The sequence below is a fragment of the Lutjanus erythropterus genome, chromosome 1 (assembly GCF_056507025.1).
Source record: "Lutjanus erythropterus isolate fLutEry1 chromosome 1, fLutEry1.hap2, whole genome shotgun sequence".
NCBI classification, from domain to species: Eukaryota; Metazoa; Chordata; class Actinopteri; order Lutjaniformes; family Lutjanidae; genus Lutjanus; species Lutjanus erythropterus.
This window is the reverse complement of record NC_139317.1, coordinates 32,326,529-32,351,488: the sequence shown is the minus strand read 5'-3', so window position 1 is coordinate 32,351,488 and position 24,960 is coordinate 32,326,529. Positions and strand designations below refer to the sequence as shown.

The following is a 24,960-nucleotide window of genomic DNA, read 5'->3' as shown; positions in this document are numbered from 1 at the left end:
CTCTTTTTTCAGTTGAAGTTTAAGTCAAATGAGGCACAATTACTGCTATTTCTATACTGTAGTTAAATTATATATAAATGCATTTTTTATTGCTTAAAGTCTTAGCGGAAAATAATTGATTAATGATGAATCATTAGCATACTTACTTTGAACTTCTTTTTGCCACCATGGTGCATGTATTTAGTTTACTTGGCAGTTCAGCGTAACCACAACAAACCAGGATTGTTGCTATGCTTAGTTGCAAGCATACAGGGAGCACCGACTGAGAATGATCCAGCCTTTGTTTTACAGGTAGCTCCTAGTCAACTATTTTCCTTTTCTTGCCAAAAGAACTATTTTATTTCTTAAAGATCCCCTTCTCTCAAAATTTTGTTTTTCTTATGTTTATGTCCCCTAAAATATATCCTCTACTGATTTGTATCTGCACAAAGTTTGTCACTAGAGGGCAAGCCTGATTTGGTACGTAACAGATTCGAAAGCCAGTCACTGTCAAATATTCAAATGCAGAAGAAGAAGAACTCCAGCGCAGAACAGACTTGTCCGTACACAAACACAGAGTTAGCATTAACTGGTTCAGCCACTGCCAGTTATAAGCTGATAAGTTATAAGTAATCAAGTAAAGCATTTTGATATGTTGATGCTAGTCTCTGATTTTAGTGTATGAATCTTATGTATCTGATGTTTCCTCTAATGCTAACGTTAGCCATCTTAATACAGACTGCTGTTTTGCCGGTCAACCTAGTGCAAGCAGCAGTGATGAGCGGGGCGCAAGGTTAGCGCAAGGAAATAGAGTAGCTGTGAATTTTTCTTTTACTTTTTATGTGATCACAGCCGAGTTTAAAAAATGTCTGGAGGGGAACTTTAAGTCAAAAACATGTTTTTTCAAAAGCAGCTCTACGTGATAAAGGAGGATGCTGTGATCGCACAGTTGAGCCCATGTTGCACAATGTAAAACTGCACGTACTGCATGTTTTCTGAATTGATTTATTCTCTCCGTCTCTCCACTCAGGCAGCGCAAACGACTTCTTATACACCAGGCAGGGCCGCAGCCCTGTTATTGATGGCGTGGACGACACCAAGGAGCTTTCCACCACTCGCAATGCCTTCACACTGCTCGGTAACATGCACACCCTCACATAACTATCTATCTATCTATAAATAAATAAATAAATAAATACACAATCAAATCTGTCTGGATGCACAAATTGTAAGCCGCTGGTCCAGTGTATCTTAAAAGAGAAATCATGACTGCTGGATCTGTCTGTCTTGCTTTTTGAATTTGGGGATAGTTTAAAGATATTAATAGAGGTTCAGGATGGCCATAGTTTTGTGGGTCACAACTCCGTAATAACCAGAGTGTGTGTCTGTGTGTTTTTCCTCTGCAGGTATTAATGAATCCTATCAGATGGGCTTGTTCAAGGTTTTGGCTGCTATTCTTCATCTGGGAAATGTGGAGATAAAGGACAGAGACTCAGACAGCAGCGTAATTCCTGTGAGGATAATATAATATATAATTTAACATTTTTATGTCTATCTGAGAGAGACATAGCTGACTTTTTCATAGCTGATGTCATATTGGGTTTCTTCTGATAAAAATTCAAATCTCTTTCTCTTGCCATAGCCCAACAATCGCCACCTGATGGCGTTCTGTGAGTTGGTAGGTGTGACTTACCAGGACATGTCTCAGTGGCTGTGCCACAGGAAGCTGAAGACAGCCACAGAGACGTACGTCAAGCCCCTCCCCCGCCTGCAGGCCACCAATGCCCGTGATGCACTGTCCAAACATATCTACGCCAAGCTCTTCAACTGGATTGTGGAGCATGTTAATAAAGCCCTGATCACCAACGTCAAACAGCACTCCTTCATTGGTGTTCTCGACATCTACGGGTACGTCTGTGCATTCATCAACAACTCGTCAATCTGAGCCTTTATATGTCATTCATTTGTCTGGATTTAGTAATAGATGTTTCATTGTGCACCATGGTTAAATACAGTATAAAGTGAAGTAAGTTGCACTGACTGTCCCACAAGTGTACTGTCGTCACATAAAGAATATCATTGTTGGAAATATGTGAAACAAAGGCAACAGAGATTATTTGCCCAAGTTTAAATTAGATAATTTAACTGAGCCAAGTTTTAACTTGCAGTCAATGTTTTCCAGTCGTTTGACCCCTCTGTTCCTCCTCTCAAGGTTTGAGACATTTGAGATCAACAGTTTTGAGCAGTTCTGTATCAACTATGCCAATGAGAAACTCCAGCAGCAGTTCAACATGGTGAGCAGCATGATTTTTATCTGATGGATTGCACATTATGTATTTTTAATTGTTTCATACACGTATAGCTTAATCCCTACCTGTGTGTGTGCAGCATGTGTTCAAGCTGGAGCAGGAGGAGTACATGAAGGAGCAGATCCCCTGGACTCTGATCGACTTTTATGACAATCAGCCCTGCATAAACCTCATAGAGGCCAAGATGGGAATCCTGGACCTGCTGGATGAGGAGTGCAAGGTATCGTTTTTATCGTTTCATAAAATAAACACACAGCAACACAAAAGCAATAATTTATTGGTAACAAATAATCATTCTTCTGCCATGTAATGTAGTTCTTCAGTGACATTTAGCAACATAGAGACACAATATAGAAAGCACGTTTAAAGATTTGGAGTGATGATTAACATGTATTTATTTATGGTCCACTTTGGAAGGAAATTAAAAACTACCTTGCTAGTGATGAACTCTGGATCTTTTAGCAGACCTCAGCATTGGCTGATCATTGATGTACCGGTCTAGCCCTGCACACAGTCCAACATAATTGCAGAAATCACATTTTCCATTTTTCACAGTGGCATAAAAGTGACACAGAGCCTAATTTAGCTGGTGATTGTTTAAAAATCAATAGCCAGATCTCTCTTGGCACAGTTCTGGATTTGGTCTTCAACCTTTAATCTGTGTCTCACAAATCTACATTAATTCACAAGAGAATAAAGAATAAACAATTACATAAGACTTAATAATTTGTGAATACTGTCGGTGGTATAAAAGTTTCTCAAAAATGTAAACAAGGGTGCTCCCATAGTTCAATTGGTAGAGCGTTCGCCCCATGTACTGAGGCTGTTGGTCCTCTGCAGCGGTCGCTGGTTTGATTCCCGCCTGTGGCCCATTTACTGCATGTCATTCCCCCTCTCTCTGCCCCCTTTCCTGTCATATCTTCAGCTGTCCCTATCCTATCCAAATAAAGGCAAAAGCCCAAAAAATAATCTTAAAAAAAAAAAAAAAAAAAAAAAAACAAGCAGGAAAAGTGAAATGAGTCTCTGCTGCATATTGAGCTGCATATTGAGGCTTGCGGGTTGTGGTTGAACACCCACATTCTGCTTTACGTTTATTTTTTAGACAGTGGAGCTGTCAGTACCTCCCACGACACACTAGACCCGAGTCTCCAACACCTACACACGTAGTCACATCAGAGTTCACCTACAGGAAGGAAACCAGCATGAAACAGTGACCAGAGACATGAAAGCTGTGCTGTTCTTCTTCTGTCTTTGCAGACTGAAACTGATTTTTGCATTTGATTCACAGTTTTTATTTTGCTGTAAATGTTTTACATATATTTTGCAGAATTACTGGGCTTAACTAGATGAGGTATCTGAGGCGATACTCTGTTTGCACTAAAGACAGAGCTTGTATCTGTACAATCTACACACTTTCACAGCTCAGCCAGCTCACTAACAATGCCGACTAATCTCTCTGTGGCTCTGAACCACTGCAAGGTCATTTTACAAGTTGTTGACATTTGAGGTGGTCCACATTACTGCAGGGTAACGCAAACACTAAGAGGACATTTGGTTTGACTTCTTAGCAAAGAAATATTTGAAAGAAAGTGTCCCCATACACTGTGTAACCAGAAAAAGTACCCTTGATATCTAATTTAGTCTGCAGGGCCATGAAATACTTGCGTTTTTATCAGTGTATCTATAAGCCGATTATTACATAGATGTTTTCTTATTGATGGTTTCCACTGTGTCTTCTCACTTTCTTTCTCCAGATGCCTAAAGGTTCGGATGATTCATGGGCTCAGAAACTCTACAACACCCACCTAAAGACCTGCTCCCTCTTCGAGAAGCCACGTATGTCCAACCGCGCCTTCATCATCCAGCATTTTGCCGACAAGGTGGGTTTGACTGACATTATGTTTGCCACATGTCTGATTGGAAGTTTTTAATTCATATTTTGTTCCTTATTCAGCTACAAAAGTGATGACGTGGCAGGTAGCAGTTTGAAGTGCCTTTTTAGCTCAATAGACAACATTAAGGGACAGATTGGCTGCGGTAGCTGCTGCAGTGCCTGTGTAAGATATTTTTAGGATAGCTGCAGGAGGGATGATTGTTTTCACACAAAAAAAACCTGTTAAGAAAATGTTTAGAGAGAATATGTGTGCCTCCACTTTAGTGCAATAGATCTCATATGCAGTAATGAAGTGCCATGTGATACAGTGTTTTTTTTCCATGTCTGTTTTTAGATCGTCACTATAAGGTTACAGATAAACGGGTCAAGGACTAATGCAGGCTTCCCCAGGAGGGTCCACTGATATTAAAATGGGATTCATGGAAACGTTTTGAACCAAACATTTGCAAAGATTGATGTTGATGTATTTAAAGAAAGTTGCATAAGGTGTTTTAGAGCTCCTGGGAAGACTTTACTGTTTACTGCCTTAGAACTGTCAGTGGTCACCTCAGTTTGACTTAAAACAAAGAGATGAAAACATTTCACTTGAATTAATCCTTAATTTGAAGACTGTGGTCAGATTATTTGTTAACACCTGCAGCAATGTGATTAGTAATACAGCCCTACCTATGCCAGGTGGCTGAAGGATGTCAGTTTCATCTTTAACTAAAGATGATTAAATTTACCTTCCAGGGGAGAAGGCTGAGTTTAGTAAATTATAGGCCTTGTTAATATCTTACTTCAGTATTTTTACTGAAATAACAAATTGGAGTGATTCATAGTGCTCTCTCTCAAGCAGCTGTTTTTTTTTGTTGTTGTTGGTTTTTTTTATTCATCACACACCTTTGTGCAATTTCTTTTATTATTCCCATTGTTATTAATCTTCTTAGTTGTATTTGTCAGTTGTAGCCTGCTGGGGTGGGACTGAGGGTATGACTGCCTGGTGGGATGGGTTGGTAGGTTCTTGAAACATCCTCACAGTGGTAACACAAGCTGTGCTGTGTCGTCGTCGAGCAGGTGGAATACCAGTGTGAAGGTTTCCTGGAGAAGAACAAGGACACAGTGAATGAAGAACAGATCAATGTGCTGAAGGCCAGCAAGGTGAGGAGCACAAACACAGACATCTATATTACACTGATGTACAGTTGGTCAAAAACAGAAGAATTTTCTGCATTTGAATGCGTCAGTGTACAACTCAAAGCACTATGTCGTGTCCACTGAGATCAAAGCCCCAAAGCCTGGAGAGCCATGGAGAGCTGTGGCACCTGCTCTATTGTTTACTGAAGGCTCAGGGGAGCAGCGCCCTCCACTGGCCATGTGGAGACAGTGTTGATACCAGCAGTGAAGACAGGAGATTCAGGGTCAGAGAGGTTTAAGGCTTTATTTATACATAACAGACAAAGCTTAACACACTCACATACACATAATGAGATGACCCAAAGAGGATTAATATGACTGTGATTCATTAATATTTCACGACATATTGCACTTTCTAGTTTGTCCAAATATATATTTAATGACTTGCAGAGAAGCATGACTAAGCCTAAATAAATGCAGCGTAATGTAATAAAGGAAAGAATGCAGACGTATCCGAGTTTACAGTCTGGCCTAATGCAGCAGCACACTGCACACAAAAGGGTCTTTTACAGCAACATTCGCCAGTTGTATCAAACAGGGAAATCACAACGATTTTTAACATGGTACCATGTCCTGCAATTTTTTGGCTATTAATAATTGTTTTAAGAGTTTAAATTGATTTGGGAACAAAATGCCATTGAACTTTAAAGCCACCCACACATATATACACATGCTATTGAAACTAAATCAGTCAGATCACACCAAATTAAAATCACGTGTGTGCGTGTGTGTTAGTCTTGGTTTAGGATCAGTGTGTAAAACTGTGTTGGGTCAAAAGGAGCGGCCTAAGCCTTTAAATCCTCATTGCTCTTGTGGCTCCACACACACACACACACACACACACACAGTCACAGACTATGATGACAGCGTGTTTGTCCGAGATGCTCACAGTGACCTTCGACTGTTCTTTTATAGACTTCAGCAAGAGCAGAATGGGGTAAGGGCTGAAGTACTGTCTGCTCTAACCTCTAACACCACCAATTAACACACACACAGATTCATGGGCGTATCGGCTGACCGTTGCCATGGAAATCAGTGAGACTCAAACAATTGGGATTAAAGGGCAATGAGCTCTTAATAAGATTTAGCCTAATTAAGTTTATTAAGTAGTCTAACTTCTCTGCCAAGCTTATCCCATCATTCAGTGTGTGTGTGTGTGTGTGTGCGCGCGCGTGTGCGCGCGTGTGTGTGTGTACAAATGTGTGTATGATGATGTGTGGGCTGTCCGTACACCACCATTAGGAGCACATCTGTAAAATGTCAATTAAAGAGGAAGAAACTGAACTTGAAAGTGTTTCCTTTTTACAAGCCAGACCCTGTTGAACTAATTTATCTCGTACTTCCTCATTTTATTTTCTGCAGCTGCCTTCACCCATAAAACCTTAAACTTCCGCAACACAGAGAGAATGACCGACAAATTAGTTTAGAAACATTTAGCAGCTAACTGTTTTCATTGCAACGTCGTGTAACACATTAATATGCAAAATTAAAAAAAAAGGGGGCATGGGGCTAGCTCTGTTTTTTATGATTTTTAATATTTCTGAACAGAGAAAGGTCTCGGGTTGACATGTCTGCCCTCAGAAATGCAGCCTGACACACAAAATACCATCTCACTGGACAGTCTGGTTTTCTGAAGATGCTGCTGTTGATAGTACTTCAATTATAAATGAAGTTAAAAGAAAAATCTTTTTTAGCACAGCTTGGTTCTTATTTTGTTTAAAACTTGCAATCATCTGACCACTCATGTGTCTTTCTACACTGGACAGCAGGTTCACAACTATTCCAAATCTTAGCATTTTCCCAAAACTTTGAAAAGGAGACCCAGGTTGAATAAAACAGAAGTATACAGTTAAAAAGTCCAGCGTTCCGCAGCACCTTCATTGCTCGAAACTGCACTGGGACCCATGAGACTCACAGAAGTCTCGCATTCATGCCGACGTCGGCTTGCTAGTCTAATCAATACAGTGCACTCAAGAAATGCCTGATCCAGTCATATCCCATGATGCATTGCAACCCAGGGATGTGATCAAAATAACAACAGATAAAATTCCAAAATGTGGCTATCTTCCAACCACAGACATCCAACCTTTTGTACCTCATGCAGGTCTTGGAATTCAGTGGAAATGCACTACATAAATCATTATTATGTTCCTTCCATCCCTTTCAGCTTCATCATCATCCGCCTGGTTTTATTCACTTTTCGGTGTGAATCATAGATGTGTATTGTAGTTTTTGATGGGGGTAACAATGATTTTGACCTTTTGGGTAACCTTTCCTTTTAATGTTATTGTGTTTGTTTTGTCACTGTGTCTCCATATGTTGTCCATGTATGTTTGGTTCTGTCCTCATCATGACAACCCTTCCCTGCCAGCAGAAGGTAAACAGAGGCATTCTTACAACGCTGGTCCGCCTGTAGCTCCTTTTTTCCTCCTTCCCTGTCTCTCTGTCTGTTTCTCTCTGTAGTTCTTATCACTTTAACAGCACTGGGGAGATGGAAGTTGTGTGTGTGTTGTGTGCCTTTGTTTGCTGCATGGGGAGCACTAAAGGCACTCTGGGTGGGAGGAGAAAAGCAGGGTTGGACATAAAAACAAGGGACAAAAGAAGGAGGGTATTTTTATGTTTTCAGTGTGACGCTGAGAGCAAGCAGCACGTAAAGCCTCTGTGGCCGCGGCTGTCCTGCTTTAATGACGCTGGCGAGAGAAGCAGCATGGCAACGCTAGGAGCACAGCAGGAGGACCTAAAGCTGCACACATAACACAGAATCCTCCTCATATAACCTTTGTGTTATATGAAACGACTGATGTGCGTGTGTGTGTGTGCTTTACTAAAGGCCATACATCTTACATGATATTTCTGTCATAACATTATGACAAAATATGTCATATATGGCTTCTGCATATTGTCATATATGATAAAGCATAACCTTTCATTATTTTTATTATCTTTTCATAACATTAAGACATCTCTTTGACTCTGAATGAGTTTAACCAACGCTAATCAACAAATCAAGTGATATCTACTGACTCATTTTTGTGTGAAATAGTTGATCAATTAGCTCTCATTTCAAACTGTCCCTACACCTAATTGCTCAACTTGTATTTGAATCTTATAAATTTAAAAATGAAGTCATCAACATCATGGTTTTCAACACTCTAAGTCAAATTATGAAGGCTTGTTGGCAAATGCTCAAATTAAAGCTGTAGTTGTGCTTTGTTCGGCTCTACGCAGTAAGTAAGAGAATCTATCTGCATGCTGTACAAGAAAAAGAGACTATGGGACAATTTGTCTCATAAATATGTACTGTAGTTGCACTGAAGCTTAATTGGACAGTTTATCCAGAGTGAAACGCTTTGTCGTCAACTTAGTTCTCATTAAGTCAGTATTGCCTGCAGTGTTTAATGCAGCCATCAGCTGTTCTCTGTCTGACTATAAGTGGGCTGCTGCTCTTTCCAGTTTGACCTGCTGGTGGAGCTCTTCCAGGACGAGGAGAAAGCTACCAGCCCCACTGGTCAGGTTCCTGGCACTGGAGGCCGGACCCGCCTCAGCATCAAACCTGACAAGAGCCGAGAGAAGAGCAGCAAGGAGCACAAGAAGACTGTCGGCTGCCAGGTTCATTTATTTCTCTCTCCAGTGTTTGGTCTGATGCTCTTACAAAGCCACACACTAATGCAATTCAATCTAACAGCATAAAGTGAGAACATGCATTTTAGAAGATATCAGATCAGATTGAAAGTGCATTGTTTGTCCTGTTTAATCACATGCATTTTTTACTCTAAATTCATTGTCAATTGTTTGTTTTTATCACTACCAGTTGTCAGTTGAAGCTATACAAAAATTAGGAAATAATCAAAAAAATTTAGTAGATTTTGAGAGTCATTATATAATGTGTTGTGGTTATTATTATAAAGCATTATAAATATTTAGGAGTGCTTGTAATTATAATATATACATTGCTATAAACACAGTATAATGTGTTATGATTATGTTTATAAAACATTATAGACATAGCCATCATGGAAAGTGTTACTTCAATTATTTCTTAATTCACTCTGTAGGTTTGAAGTACATTATCTGTTGCATTGTTTTTAAATTGATTATAATGCTACAAACAACAGCATGTGACCGTAATGATAATTATGCAAAGCAGCTTTTTACACCCTCACCCAAGTTCGAAACTATAGAATAAATGATGATGGTGGTGGTGGTGGTGGTCTTCTCTTGTAGTTCCGTAACTCTTTGCAAATGCTGATGGAGACTTTGAATGCAACGACTCCGCACTATGTACGCTGCATCAAACCCAACGACTTCAAGCTGGCCTTCTCGTGAGTTGTCTCCTCTCAGTTTATCATGAAGCACAAAGTTATTCTGAAACATTATGATGTGCTTGCTTTTATTCTTTTTTTTGCGTGTTGATATTCTCAAAACCACCATTGTAGCTCAGATGTGATTCGTGGTGGCTGTATTGACTGTGAGTATATGTTGCTGGCAGGTTTGATCCCAAGCGTGCAGTGCAGCAGCTCAGAGCCTGCGGTGTCCTGGAGACCATCCGAATCTCTGCTGCTGGTTTCCCATCCAGGTACTGATGCATCTCTGCAACACTGTTACTGATTCCCATAGACTCTGTCATGTTTGTTTGTCATGTATTGTGTGCTGAAATGATTTTAAAAACTGCCCAGCAGCAGGCAAATACAAAGTTCAGTTCAGTTCAGTTCAGCCTTCAGCTGAGAGTTTGATGTACATACAATATGTCTGAATACATCTTTACAACAATACAGCCAGCTCAGTACATGATAGATGAGATGTAGTGTCTAGTTGCACACATGATTAACCTTCTCTGATTTAAGTCTTGCTTTGCTTATATTGTGCATATGTTGTGCAGACATGTCAGTCAAGAATGTATCAAAATACATTTTCTAACCCAAGCAAACTGTTTCTATCTTTGCAAATTTGATAAAAAAACAAAACCAAAAAATCACTGAATTGAAGAAACTGTAGTTCTCTAGCAGTCTTCTAACAGTTTTTATGTGCCTGTGTCTCAGATGGACGTACCAGGAGTTCTTCAGCCGTTACAGAGTGCTGATGAAGCAGAAGGACGTGTTACCTGACAAGAAGTTGACTTGTAAGAACGTTCTGGAGAAACTAGTGCAGGTCAGTCTGACAGTCAGACAGTTTTTTATTTTCCTCTTAAAAATGAAAAATGAGTGATACTTTAGGATTTCCATTGCCTGTAGCGTATACATTTAAATGGATTTCTGATCCCCGATTTCTCGTCCTGTCTTCCTTCAGGACCAGGACAAATACCAGTTTGGCAAGACCAAGATCTTCTTCAGGGCCGGCCAGGTGGCTTACCTGGAGAAGTTGAGAGCGGACAAGTTGCGTGCTGCCTGCATTCGCATCCAGAAAACCATTCGTTGCTGGTTGGCACGCAAGAAGTATCTGCGCCAGCGCAGCGCTGCCATCACCATCCAGAGGTTCACCAGAGGATACCAGGCTCGCTGGTGAGTCACCTGAACCTGATACTCAACCTCCTCCATCCATTCAAACAGAACAAAACTCATTTGTTTGTTTTATAAGATAATATTGGGTAAAACAATTAATTTTGAGTCCCAATGCAGTTAATAAGTCTCATGTAATATTAAAATGATCTTGGCTCTCCTCAGCCTTGCCAAGTTCATGCGTCGTACTCAGGCAGCCACCATCATCCAGAAGTACCAGAGAATGTACGTGGCAAAGAAACGCTACAGACAGAAGCAGGCAGCCGCTCTGGCAATGCAGACCATCCTCAGAGCTTACATGGCCCGGCAGAAGTACCAGGCGGTAAGAGACACATTGCAAAACACTGCAGACTAAAACAACAGGTCATAATTATTGCATTTCCAATTTAAAAAAATGAAAATCAGTTGAAAAACTGATTTTGTGCTCTTATGGTGCAGTTACTGTCTATTCCGTTGTACTGACATTCACCTGGAATGAAAGACACATTATGGAGAGCAAGTGGAAATATTTCAGAAAGGAATATTTGTCTGACAGTAAAATCTAAAAATATTTAGTCTCTGTAATAATTACATGTGCTCTTATCTCTCTCTGCCTCTTCTGTACTGTTTCTGTGTCTGTAGCTGCTGCGGGAGCACAAGATGGTGATCATTCAAAAGCACGTTCGAGGCTGGTTGGCTCGGTGCTGGTACAAGCGCTGCCTTGTCTCCATCGTCTACCTGCAGTGCTGCATCCGCAGGATGAGGGCCAGGCGGGAGCTGAAGAAGCTGAAGATCGAGGCTCGCTCAGTGGAGCACTTCAAGAAGCTCAACAAAGGCATGGAGAACAAGATCATGCAGCTGCAGAGGAAAATCGACGAGCAAGTGAGTGGCCTTTTTGTCCCTCATTTTTGTTTCTGCGTTCTCATGTATTGATGCTATTTCGCCATGACCTCCTTGTGTCTCCAGAGCAAGGAAAACCGCACAGTCAACGAGAGGCTAGCCGGTCTGGAGAGCACCTACACAGCAGAGAGCGAGCGGCTGCGTGGCGAGCTGGGCCGGCTGCGTGGGGTGGAGGAGGAGGCCAAGAACAAAACCAACCAGGTGTCCTCACTGCTGGAGGAGCTGGAGAGGCTGAAGAAGGAGCTCACTGTCACACAGCAGGAGAAGAAGACCATCGAGGACTGGGCGCAGACCTACAGGGACGAAATGGAGAAAGTAAGATGGGGATCCAGATCCAGATCGAGCCCTTTACCAGCCCTTTGTAGTTGTGTTACATGTCCATCCATGTGTTTGTGTCTCTTTCCTTACTCTTGGTTGTAGTTTCAAAGATGTTTATGTAGATGTTGAGCACATATTTGTACCTGTTTTAGAGAATAATTTGGAGGTTTGAATTTCAAGGAAAATACTCTTTTTGAATCCTGTCTTCTCGCCTCCACATCCTTTCCCTTTCATGAGACTTTCAAAAGTCCAATTGTTAGTTTAGTTGTATAAGTTCAATAGAAATTTCTCTTAATGAGTACAATCTCCCATAGTTCCCTTGAAATATGTACATCACATATAGATAAAAATGCATATTTGCATCAGAAGAAAACAGTTTTTCCCCAATTTAGGAGCCAGAGCGAACCAGGGGCAAAAGGGCAAGTGGTGGGCTCAGAGGGCAGTGTTGCCCGGAGGCAGGTGAGCACAGGAGATAGAGTAGCATGCTAGAGAAGTAGTCACTGAAATGTCTGTACTCTGTGTTCTTTCTTTGTTTTTTTCTGTTTTATCTTGTGTTTTGTCCTCTTATGTCTTTAAATAATCTAGGATGTTTTCCTAAATGTGAAGCTTTTGTTTAAAGCATCACATTACAGTAATCTGTTTGATGACTGATAAATGGATTGTGTGTGTGTGTGTGTGTGTGTGTGTAGATGGTGTCAGAGCTGAAGGATCAGAATGGCTCGCTGAAGAAAGACAAGGACGACTTGAACAGGTTGATTCAGGAACAGAGTCAGCAGATGACAGGTATGCAAACATCAGCTGATATATCACACTGACTTAAGTTGCACACTAGGTTTCTTCTTTTAAACTGCTTCTGTGTGTTTTGTCCCATCAGAGAAAATGGCACGTGCCATCGCACAGGAGACTCAGCAGCTGGAGACGGATCTGAACGAGGAGCGCTCTCGCTATCAGAATCTCCTGACAGAACACCTTCGCCTCGAGGAGAAATACGACGACCTGAAGGAGGAGATGGCTTCCTCGGTGAGGAAATATTTTAGTCCTATTTTATGTTTTTCTGAAAACACTTAAGGCAACACATTTTTTTGAACTATTATTCAGTATTTCATAACATCAGATTTGCTTCACCACAACAGCAGAAAGCAGAGGGTTTGTAAGATTAGACGCTTAGTTGTAGTCTGAAGGCACAGCAGGGAGAACTTTAGTCAATAGTTTTTTTAAATTATAAGCCTCATTTTCTCTCTCATCCATAGAACGTCTCCAAGCCTGGCCACAGGAGAACAGATTCCACCCACAGCAGCAACGAATCAGAGTACACCTACAACTCAGAGTACGCCGAATTGGAAGAAGGCTCACGTGCCGCAGAAGTAAGAATGTTTGCATCAAGCACTGTCATATTTCTCAGGTCCTCTCTATTACAAACTGATTGTGTGATGTTTAAGTGAAGCACAGTATTGATTGCCGTGTAAGTCGGGAAAAGCATTTATGGCTTTTCATTGAAACACCTTTCATGGAACTGTCTTCTGTTGTGCAGGACGTGACACGAGGAATCGACACCTCATTAACTCTCAAGCTGCAGAAACGTCTTACAGAGCTGGAGCAAGAAAAGCAGTCGCTGCGCAACGAGCTGGAAAACAAAGAGGATCAGTTCCAGCGGGCTAGAGCCAGGGTACTGACACCCAAACTGAATTCTGAAATATCTCACTTTATTAACAACACTTCATTCTAAGAGCCTCAATCTGGTGTGTTAATACTAGAATAGAATAGAATGCCTTTATTGTCGTTACACATTCTACAATGACATTTTCTGCTCATTAACAATCCACACACCGGACATGTTCACATCCACAAACACAGACACACACCTGCCATACTGATAAATAAGAACAATAAAAGAACAGAAATTGAGTTCCTTCAAAATGCTGCTGGATCTGCAGAGACAGCATGATCTGAGGGCAGTGAGAATTTGGGAAGTCCAATTATTTCCTGAGCTGTTTATGACCCTCTGGAGAGCTGCTGAACAGTTGCCATACCATACTGAATTACAGTGTGTCAGTATAGAGCAGTGATAGCAGGGCACAAGCAGATTCACAGACAGGTCGGTGTCCTTAGAAAGAAGAGCTGTTGCTGAGCCTTTCTTACCAGAGCAGTGTGGAGCTGATTGTCCATGTGAGGTCCCCCATGATGTGTGGTGATGTTTAGACCAGAGAAGATTGTAAACTCAAACAATGCTTGGATAGGGCCTAATGAAAAGGTGTCTAAAAGCTTATATACTAGGGATGCACATGGAAATTTATATTAGTTTTTATTATTTTGATAATGAAATCAATTACTATAATTATTGGCTGTAATAATACCTGATTTGACAGATTATGCCAAAGCATTTAATTTGAATTCTTTGGCAAAATGCTTTGTTAAAGCTAAACTATATTTGTTAATAAGTGTTTTTTGTTGAGCTTTAATATAAAAAAAAATTGAACATTTGAAGAGTCAGAACTGGTGTGTTTGTTGTAATAGTAATTTCAGCATTAGATTTGTTTAGATCAGAGCTATGGAATACTATGTTATGCATCTTTGCTCAAAACATCAAAGCCATTCACTCTCATACACTCCTCTTCATCTATGTTTTATATGAACTTATTTTCAAAATACTGAAACTATTGGTTATCTTATTAATATCAGTGATGATAAGCAGCTAATTATCAGTATCAGCTTAAAAAAAATGTGCATCCCTAATATATGCATACCTAAGCGTGTTAACAGCCCAGTATAAGTACAGATAACTACTTTTATTACACTTTTCATGACTCTTTTGTGCTTCATTAGTTAATATATAGGTTATTTACTAGAAAATATATATTTTTTTAATCAAACCAGGTTCCGTATTTCAGATGCTTACATATATATATATATATATCTGTATTATACACACTTTGTCCCAGTCCCAAACATATTGTCATCACAGTGCTTTGCTCCTTCTTTCAGGATGACGCAGAGTTCAAAAAGGCTCGTGGTGCGGAGCTGGAGTACGAGTCCCTGAAGGTGAGCAGTCAGAGGAGAGGGAAGCAGAAATATTTTTCCTCGCTCACTTCAGAGTGACTTGATTCACAGCCCAGACAGATTATTTTATCACAGTAATTCAGTGCCATAGCTTCAGAAAGACTCATTTCCCTCTTGTTATTACGACTTTTACCCCGAGTACTGAACTCTTTCACCTCTCAGCGTCAGGAGCTGGAGTCGGAGAACAAGAAGCTGAAACATAATCTGGCGGAGATGAGGCAAAGCCTGCTGGGTGACGCAGCTGCAAGCACCGGGGCCCCAGGTTCTCCGGCTTACAAGGTGCTCCTGGAGCAGCTCAATGCCTCCTGTGAGGAGCTGGAGGTCCGCAAGGAGGAGGTGCTGATTCTGCGCTCCCAGTTAGTCAGCCAGAAGGAGGCTATGCACCACAAGGTAGAGGAACATTTTATTTCTTGGTATTTGGCCTACAATTGTCCACATGTAATATAACATCTGGGCACTGTGATCACATGGTGCTGTTGTTCGTCCACAAAATGAAGCTGGATTTAAGTGGGTGGCACTCTGCTTGCTTGCATCCACCTTCTTACATTTGTGCGTGATGTTTTCACCCACATTGTTTCTCTGTCTGTTTGTCTATTTGTTTGCACAATATCCCTAAAAGTAACATTACGATCAGACCAAAATCTGTCTTGGCTAAAGATCACTTTTATCACATTTTGTCACAGAATCTAATCTCAGATTTCTACTTTTTAGACTTTTTAGCTTTAAACAGTATTAAAAATAGGTGTCATTTTGTCTAAAAGACAAATGATGAATCACACATTATAAGACTGATATTTTAACTCGAACAGTTGCTATAGATAGATGTCAATTTGAGGTCCAAATTCTAATTAAATCACATTATTGTTCCCACTGTTTGTAGCTGTTTTTTTTCACTGTTCCCTCAGTGTATCTAACTCCCGTCTCCACCTTCTCTCCTCCATCCATGCTTTCCCACAGGATGAGAAGGTACAGTTAAAGAAATGCATCATGGATGAGTTTTTGACACTTTTTTCATTGTGTGTCTTGTATGTAAAACCTCCTGAAGTAAGAAATCTGATCCAGCAGAATCAATTTTATGTCATGTCAGTGATAGTAAGAGGACAACAGTTAACAACTGTTAATTTTATGTAACATATAACACTTCAATATTTTAAGATGTAAAAACAGCCATGAATGAGGTATTTTGTATATCTGGTGGTTATTTAGAGGCAAAGATTTCTTTTTTTTGACAGGAAGCTACTACAAAGCTGTTATCAGGCGCCAGCATGTTTAGTAGGAGACTTAACCTTAAAACGAATGTATTCATTAGTTCTGTACAATGAGCATAGTGTGTACCGTTATTCCTTTTTCCACCTACTCATGCTGAATGAATCAAGTTAATGTAGGAAATCGCGAACTCATTTTGAGGACTCAAGTAAAAAGAGCAGGTTGAGGGAAAGTGGTGACAACAAAAACTCCTGAAATGCTTTGAAAATTAATTTAATAATATACAAACAGTGTGAGAGTATGCAAGGATGGAATTTCCATTTAAAGCAACAACTTGCACTGAAGCAAACGGACAAAGGTAGAGCCCAGACTTATAAAGCATGTACACACATGAGTGACAGAGGAAACACAAGATCAGCATTCTTCCAATCAGAGGCTTTACATTACAGTTTGATTGTCTCATCTGTCTCGTCCTTTGTCTGGCTGAATGCATTTATGGGCTGTTGGTTCCACTAAAACTCGTGAAGAGTTCTGCTCAGTGGCCATTTTACAACAGCCATTTTGCATCCATCCTTGTGAACACTGTCTGTAACACATCCACACCCCAAGGATGGATGTTACCACAAACTGAAAAAAACTCTGCAAGCTGAAAGCCTGAAGATTTGTGTTAACATATGATAGTAACTATATGTAGAAAAAATTCAAATAGATAGATTTTTCAGGTACAGGTGACTGCAGTTGTTTTCAGAAGTGCCCAATCAGAACGTGTTGGACCTTAGGAAGTAGCAACACCACATTATGTAATCACTTCACAAGATGTAATTAATTTTCACCCCATGTTGTAATAATCTGCCACATTTTGTGACCCAATATGTAATAAATTTGTAAACATTTTGTAATAAATTATTACATATTGTGGTGATTATTTCCAAATAAGGAAGTTGCAATTTGTTTATGATGAAAATGTAATAATATGGTGCATTATTACACTCGTTTTGGGTGATTATTACATAATGCACCATATGTTATTATATTTTTTAAGTTCATGGCCTGTGTTTTGTAATAACTACTACAATATGTAAATTTAAATGTGGGTGTTCTTACATAATGAAGTGAAATTTTATTACTTTTTTAAAGTTATTGGACAATAAAGCATTATTACATGATGCATTATTGCAGAGCATGTATTTCAAATTCATCACATGATATTCGATTTAATTTGAATTTTAAATTAGTGGTGTGACTCCAAAAGGGCTGATGTAGAGCACTGATGGCTTGTGTCTGTACTTATCATAAATGTAGGTGTTGAGTTATTGATGTTGCTGCTGACTCACTAAAGAAAGAACCTGTGTGCTGCATCAAACTGTAGCTCCGCAGAGACTCCCAGTGTCACTCTTTCATGCTTGTCTTGAAATCTAGCCATCACACAGCAGTCACATGATCTTTGCTCGAACACTTTGATCACAAGTGACCTCAAACCCACAGTTAATAATCAGCTGATGCTCTGCTCTCAGCGCTGTCAAGGCTGTACAGCAGCACCGCTTGTCTCGTTAAAGCTAGAAGAAAAGGCCACCGCTGTGAAGTGACGTTCCCCGTAGAGATAGGCAAGGCGTCATTTGATGGCCTGTCACTGTTTCAACCCGAGGCCCCAGCTGGCTGATGATTGTCAGAGTAAAAAGACAGTCGTAGCCAGGAGCTACAGTGATGCTGGCAGGGAGTCAGCAGCACACACGCTGACTGCCCACAGCAGAATGAACTCACAATCAACACAATCAACCAGGATACTCTCTGAACAGGTTGTTACTCTTTCTCATTCATCTTTCCTGTCTACTTTTTTTTTATAGGAGACCATGACCGAGCCGTCTGTCTATGCTGAGGATGTGTCCAAACTGAAGGATGCTGACGAACTCAAGCAAGCTTGCATCGGCCTCAAAGACACCAACAGGTACTTTGTTGAAGCCAGAGCTCCTCCCAGCCTCCAGGTCCTCACATCAGTGTTGAATTCACTCAGTCCCCAACTCCATCTTCTGTCTTTTGCCCAAATTCTCTGTCTTTCTGGGCTCTTATTCTATTATTAATTTTATCCGTCATATATGTGCAAGAAATGTTTGTTTGTGAACACTGCCTTGTCCTGTGCAGATCTCCCAGGTTCATGCGTAGGCCGCTGGAAGTCAGTGATCTCCTGAGTAGGCTGAGGTAACCAATGAGACGTGGCCTATGCATCATGGAGCAGTTCATGCATGGCCACGCGGATGCCAAACAGGGTTGAAAACATTACAAATGACTGATATTACTGAAGCCGAAACAGCTGATTATACATCGTAGTGCTGATGACAGCTTGGGTAGCTTTGCGTTTTCTGCCTTAACAGCATGTGGAATAATGAAGCAGCTCTACAGCTACAGTTGAGGTCTGACTTATGCTCTAACAAGCTATGTTTACCAGGATTTGAAGTCAAGGAATGTGTGTTTGGCTTTGGAGTCGAGTTGTAGGATTCATAGGTGTGCATGGGTTGTAATGGTTCAGCATGAACAAGAGCAGAAGCTGACTTTTTAGTTTCTGTTTTCCCTCAAACAAACATATAAATATGTTTTTAGTGGCTTCTGTTTTTGGAGATGCTGCAGAACTGATTACAGTGCAGTATTTAAAAAATGTGCAGCATGAAAGCATGGAAATATCTGAGATAAAAAGGTATAAACCTAGTCTTCTTGTAGTTTTAACCTTTTTAACACGTAGATGTACAACATGAGCACCTCTCACACAGACTGTTCAGCAGTGACAGGGCGTGATGCTGTGGTAGGAAGCCTTCTATCTCAGCTTTATGGAATGAGTTTGGCATAAATCCTGCATGAAAGCCCACTTGTTTCTTTGTTTGTTAAAGCAGAGATGCACAGAACACTATTAATGAACTGAACACCGATTCACAGAAATATTTTTATTATACATTTATCATATTCTCCACAGTTTTTAGCTCCCTTCCCTACATTTATCCCATTCTATAAACAGTTCAGCTCATCCAGTTGGCCACAAAATGCTGCGCACATGCCTCATGATCAACGTTGCCAGATTGGTTTGATGGTTTCCAGCCTAATTATTTCTCAAAATCTGACCAAGTTGATTAAAACAAGCCCAAATATTATTTATAATAAACAATACATATGGATTCATAAACAATAGCTATAGTATTGTGGTTTATCACCATTTTTCAATATGACATAATAATAAAACAACAATTCAAGTTCACAAGTGTGCCAGAATGCAGGTAGGAGACTACGTCATACAATGCCACAATAAAGCTTTTCTCCATTTCTGCCCCCTGCCATAAAGATAAAGAAAAATAAAGGGACAGGTTAAATAAAAATGCAAACTTGGTAAACTGCAACAAGCCTTGACAGCATGCCTATTTAAAGGCTATAGCACACACATTTTTTAAATGTTCAAAATAAAGAATGAAGAGATAGAGAAGTGCATAAAGTCCCATGCTATTAAAAAGCCCAACAAATAATAATGTTGTGAGCACAAAGGTTTCTGTTTTGACGAAGACCGAGTTGTGCTGAGTCTCTGGGTGTGTTTGTATACCTAATAGAATTTATGAATATAGTTTTAATGTTCTCTAATTTTTAATGTGTTAAAAATCAGGCATGTGTACTCACTCAATGTAACAAAACAGCCCAGTTAAAAAAACACCCAATCTGGCAACAGTGATCATCAGCCAAAGAACACTTGATATTGTTCACGCAGTAGGTAGCTCACATCTACAACATATTTATTGTTTCTAAACAACATTTTTCCAGGATAATTAAAGTAACAGTGTTGCATTGTTACACTACAGAGTTACTCAGAAAGTTACACTGTGCATCACTGCCTTTATCCCTCTGTTTCTCCTATGTTGCTCTCTTTGTTGCTTGTGACCTTGTTTGTTCACATCAGAGTGTAAATTGGAAAATATTTAGTACACAGCAGGCTACACATAGACAATAGACTCCACCACTGTTGCAATCAGCTGCAACCTACTACTAGTTTGCATTTTTAGAGAAAAGATTTATGGTTAAACAAAATAAATTTAGAGTCACTAAAAAGCAGATTGAAGCATTTCCAAGTTTTCTTAAAGGATGGTGTTTTTTTTACATGCATACACATAGAGACTCTTCCCAGATAAAGATGTATTCTCCTTGTCTTTGCACATATCTCCCCACACCCAACCATCCCACGTTTTTCTTTTTGTCATTGTGTTTGTTCATGTTTCCTTTGTGTTGTGTGTCGGTCAGATCTGCTGCTCCAGACTTCCATAAGCTGAATGAGGACGGAGAGCTGTGGCTGGTTAATCAGGGCTTAAAGGAAACCATCAGGTGTAACTGAAGTGTGATTTTTGAGCATGATGTGTTTGCCTTTTCACAGGAAAGGATGGGTCTTCATTCATGCTTTTCTCAACCTTAACAGGTTTTCTATCATATCTACATTTCTATTTATTTTGTATAGCTGGTTGGTCACTTGTAGGCCTCAGGGCTCATTAGATGGGCCCTACTAGGGTATACAACAGTAAATAAGTTTGGTGTTGTGTTGTAAGTTAGAGAATCATTTGGTCTTTTTGGGTACTATTTCTATTTTTTACACAACTAAACATTAAGGCTACATCCACATTAATAGATTTTCATTTTAACATGGTGTTTTAAAACTAAAATAATCTCCATCTAGAATTTTTTTCAGACATAATGTCCATCCATGCTAACACACCTGAAAACACCTGAACTTAAATGGTGTGAGCAGGATTTCCAAAAGTCTAAAATGTGAGGTAGTGTGAATGCTAAGTGTAGATGTAGCAAAACTTATGTGTATTAGTGTTGATGTAGCCTCAGTTTTTCCCTTTTGTTTTCACTCGCACAGTACTTGTCTAATATATTGTAAATTCGACAAGGTTTTGGTTTAATTTCCCCTTTTATTTCTAACAAAGCGCTGCAGAATTTATCTTTATTCTGTCATTAACGGTGTGTCACTGACGGCCTCTTAAAGGGAAGATTCTGCTCTTTTCATGTGGATATTCATTCAGTATTGATAATAAATGTTGTCAACTGAAACACTAAATTACTCAGTGTGTGCTATATTGGCCAAGAAAACTGAGTTCCCCTACTAAAAAATCAGTTACAGAAGAACTACACACTGTTTCATCTTGGATTTCTAGTCTCCGCCTCTGGGTAGCAAAGGGCGTCCCAGATAAGAGTTTCTGCCAATTTTCACTATGTTCTTGCCAACAAAGTTATAGCTACAGGCTAGGGCGGTGATACATGGGCGTGGGCATCAGACATCCCCCTGAAATACATCCTGGTACATGTAGGCACTGCTTGCACAGCTCTTTTAGCAGGAAAACTCAGTCTTCTTGATCAGTCTAGCACACACTGAGGACTTCAATTGCTTCAACTGACTACATTCACCATCAACGCTGACTGGACATTCACATCGAAAGTGCCAAATTTTCCTTTTAAGTGTTAGAACTCCATTTGACTCAATATTTACTGCAGATCTTGCTTTAGAGTCGTCTAAAGACAGTGAGAAATGCTTCTTTATATCCTGATATTAAAAACAAAAAAAATGTCAGCGAACACTATTTGACTTTGATCTCATGACTGAAAACCTTCAATGCGTCATCTTAAACTTTTAAGATAAGATAAGATAGGAATAACTTTATTGATCCCACACTGGAGAAATATACAAGTTTACTCTTTTCTTTTCCAATGTCTGTCTTACAATCACACATAGTGAGAACAAAATGAATTTAAGTTTTCTTGCTTCACTGGTAGTGTTAATAGGTGGGTGTCCTACTGAATTTTGGTTAACTAATTTCCGCATGACTTATATAACAGGACTGACAGAGTGTTAAATCAGCATCCATGCACGGTGACTTGAGGCAGGTCCATCCTCCCTCTGAAGCTGTGAAACTGAACCTCTATCAGCTCTACCTGCTCTGTTTGAAGCCTGACCTCTGACTACAGTTTTGGCTCGGTTCAACTTTTCAAGAAAGCTCATTGACTCAGCAGACTTAAATCAGGTGTTCAGAGAGGCTGGGCTCTGGGCTGCACAGCATGCTGCTGGCCTGCGTCACCACACTGGTGGAAACCTCAACTTTTGTCTCTCTCACAGTTTTGTGTTTTTTCACTCACACTATAGTGCTGATTCCTCTCCTTCTCCTATTTATACTCTTTCTCTTGTTTCCCCCGTTCTTTGTTTCTCCTCCACACCTCAAAACTTTCCTCTTCCTCTCTCCATCCTCCACCTGTCAATCCTCGTCTGCCACTTTCCCCTCCTCCCTTCATCTCCCATCTACATCCCCTTCCGTGTTCCATCTTTTGCACACTTGTCCTCCTCCTCCTCCTGTCTTCGTCTCGTTTCCCTCCCCACTTCAGGTTACTGGAGCACCAGCTGCAGACTCAGCGGAGGACTTACGATAATGAGGTGGAGGCGTTGCGCGGCGAGCTGCAGAATGTGAAGGAGGAGAACAACCGTCAGCAGCAGCTCTTGGCCCAAAACCTCCAGCTGCCTCCAGAGGCCCGAATCGAAGCCAGTCTGCAGCACGAGATCACCCGACTCACCAATGAAAACCTGGTACGCTGCAGTGCACACACACATACATATGGGCTGAGGAAGAGTAGTAACTTCAACATCAGACACACAACAGTGAGGCCTCAGTCCTACAAACACACACATGCACACAGGCAGAATATAATACATACTGGAATGTTAATATTACAAGTGAGGTTAGAAAAAAAAGTTCAAAATAAGTATCCAAAGTAGAAATCGGCTAAAATGTTAACTTAAAGTGACCATAACAGAGAGAAACAAGGTGGGTTTAAGCCTGCATTTGAAAGCATTTTTTTTCCAAGTCTAGTCAAATAAATTTCTTTTGAAATTGAACAACACTGACATTTCAAGTTAGATATACATGCTCCCCAGGAGATTCACCTGATGTAGCCAACAATGAAAATTAAATTAAATTCTTTTTTTGTTCCTGTTTTGTTTTGTTGCATTTCATTTTCGTAGTTGCAAAGCATCCCTCAGTGGATAATAAAGTGGCAGGAATGCCTAGGCATGACTTTGCATTGCAGGGACCAGTGTCAGCAGTCTGCAGACTTTATTTTACCCCCAAAAAAGTCCCCACTGAGGGGACTAGTGTTTTCAAGAAGTAATGGAACTTTGGTTAAGTATTTGCAGAATTTTATTCAGCCACCATTTTTCAAAAATCTGCAGCTGAAAACAGTTTGTTTCCACTTTTGCACTACTGCTTGTCACTTTCAGTCACTGACTCTATGGCCCCTATTTGCAAAATAGTAAATCATGATCAACAGCAGCATAACATGAATCTCCTCCATGCCTGTCACTTTATATATCACTTTATATGACATCACTGATGTATAGTTCGACTACGATAGAACAAATGGGCTAAAGAAACATGTTTTTTCCTTGAAAAGTAGTTCCTTAAAGTTTGGGTACTTTGGGTAAATTGTGGCTATAGAAGTTTTTGTTGGATATGGCTTAAATGAGTAGTTTGGCATTTTGGGGAGAGCCACTTATTCACTTTCTGGTGGAGACTTAAATGAAAAGTTAAAGACGAAGATGAAATGAAAATGAAAAACTACAGATGTACATAATTCCTCCCATGTTACATATACATACTGAAGATGTTTGGGTTGGTGGTTTCACTTGAAGAACATATCGAAAAGCTGAAACAGACACTACAACACTGTGTCACACACACACTCATCTGTGTGGATGGTGTCACCTGACAGGAACTCTTGGCTGACGACCCCACAGCGTCCCGAGAAGCTCGAGTCATCATTTTACGACGGATGGTTGTATGTAGAGACGCAGTGTGTGTGTGTGTGCCTGCATGTGTGTTTGCATGTTTGAACTAACTGAGGTTGTGTGTTTTGAATGAGATATCGCTGAGCGTCGCTCTAACTCTCCACAGCAGTGTTGTCTAACTCACAGCGGAGCAGTTCGGCACCTTTTTCTCTCCTCTAACAGCAAGTGAAGCTCTGAAACTTCTCTTCTTCTGAAAAAACAATCAGCAGAGCAGCTCTCGTGTTGATTTTAAATCCCTCCACCCCTCCTGTTTGTTTCTGTCTTTATTTATTCGTTTTCAAGACTCACATTTTCCAAGACTGAGCTGAGTGAGATTTACAAAAAAGTGTTTGTTCTTACCACTGGAGGGCACCAGTGTGAAGCACTGCCCTTTGTCCTCACTATTCTCTCTCTTTCCTTTCTCTTTCTTGCCTGTTCCAGGATCTAATGGAGCAGCTAGAGAAGCAGGACCGAACCATCCGCAAGCTCAAAAAGCAGCTGAAGGTTTACTCCAAGAGGATTGGAGAGATGGGAGGTAAGGGAGAAATCATCAGTCAGCAAAACCTTGAAAATCTGTATATATGTATGTTTGAGGGCTCCAGTTCAGTTTGTTGCCTCACTGTTATGTCTGTTATGTGTTGTGTCCCAGCGGGTCAAACCGAGGGACAGACATCTCCAGGACAGATGGTGGATGAGCCCATCCACCCCGTCAATATCCCTCGCAGAGAGAAAGATTTCCAGGGGATGCTGGAGTACAAGAAGGAGGATGAGCTTAAACTGGTCAAGAACCTCATCCTGGGTAAGAACCAAAAGATT

General features: G+C 40.4%; 1 protein-coding gene across 3 annotated transcripts in view; it reads left to right on the top strand.

Moving 5' to 3' along the window:
• myo5aa (myosin VAa) overlaps positions 1-24,960 on the top strand; it is a 64,721-nt gene that overhangs the window by 35,348 nt on the left and 4,413 nt on the right. Inside the window, exons 8-35 of one of the 3 annotated variants that reach the window (XM_084720101.1) lie at positions 1,010-1,117; positions 1,386-1,492; positions 1,622-1,887; positions 2,192-2,273; positions 2,368-2,508; positions 4,043-4,168; positions 5,239-5,322; positions 8,812-8,967; positions 9,583-9,680; positions 9,848-9,934; positions 10,398-10,506; positions 10,645-10,856; positions 11,019-11,175; positions 11,475-11,714; positions 11,799-12,047; positions 12,740-12,833; positions 12,925-13,070; positions 13,301-13,414; positions 13,582-13,716; positions 15,033-15,089; positions 15,270-15,497; positions 18,158-18,258; positions 18,453-18,509; positions 20,580-20,660; positions 22,710-22,908; positions 24,090-24,155; positions 24,586-24,679; positions 24,794-24,943. In XM_084720101.1, coding sequence (XP_084576227.1) covers positions 1,010-1,117; positions 1,386-1,492; positions 1,622-1,887; positions 2,192-2,273; positions 2,368-2,508; positions 4,043-4,168; positions 5,239-5,322; positions 8,812-8,967; positions 9,583-9,680; positions 9,848-9,934; positions 10,398-10,506; positions 10,645-10,856; positions 11,019-11,175; positions 11,475-11,714; positions 11,799-12,047; positions 12,740-12,833; positions 12,925-13,070; positions 13,301-13,414; positions 13,582-13,716; positions 15,033-15,089; positions 15,270-15,497; positions 18,158-18,258; positions 18,453-18,509; positions 20,580-20,660; positions 22,710-22,908; positions 24,090-24,155; positions 24,586-24,679; positions 24,794-24,943 — 3,744 coding nt within the window. The remainder of the gene's footprint in view (positions 1-1,009; positions 1,118-1,385; positions 1,493-1,621; positions 1,888-2,191; positions 2,274-2,367; positions 2,509-4,042; positions 4,169-5,238; positions 5,323-8,811; positions 8,968-9,582; positions 9,681-9,847; positions 9,935-10,397; positions 10,507-10,644; positions 10,857-11,018; positions 11,176-11,474; positions 11,715-11,798; positions 12,048-12,739; positions 12,834-12,924; positions 13,071-13,300; positions 13,415-13,581; positions 13,717-15,032; positions 15,090-15,269; positions 15,498-18,157; positions 18,259-18,452; positions 18,510-20,579; positions 20,661-22,709; positions 22,909-24,089; positions 24,156-24,585; positions 24,680-24,793; positions 24,944-24,960) is intronic. The other 2 variants (XM_084720110.1, XM_084720119.1) reach the window with 2 other exon arrangements.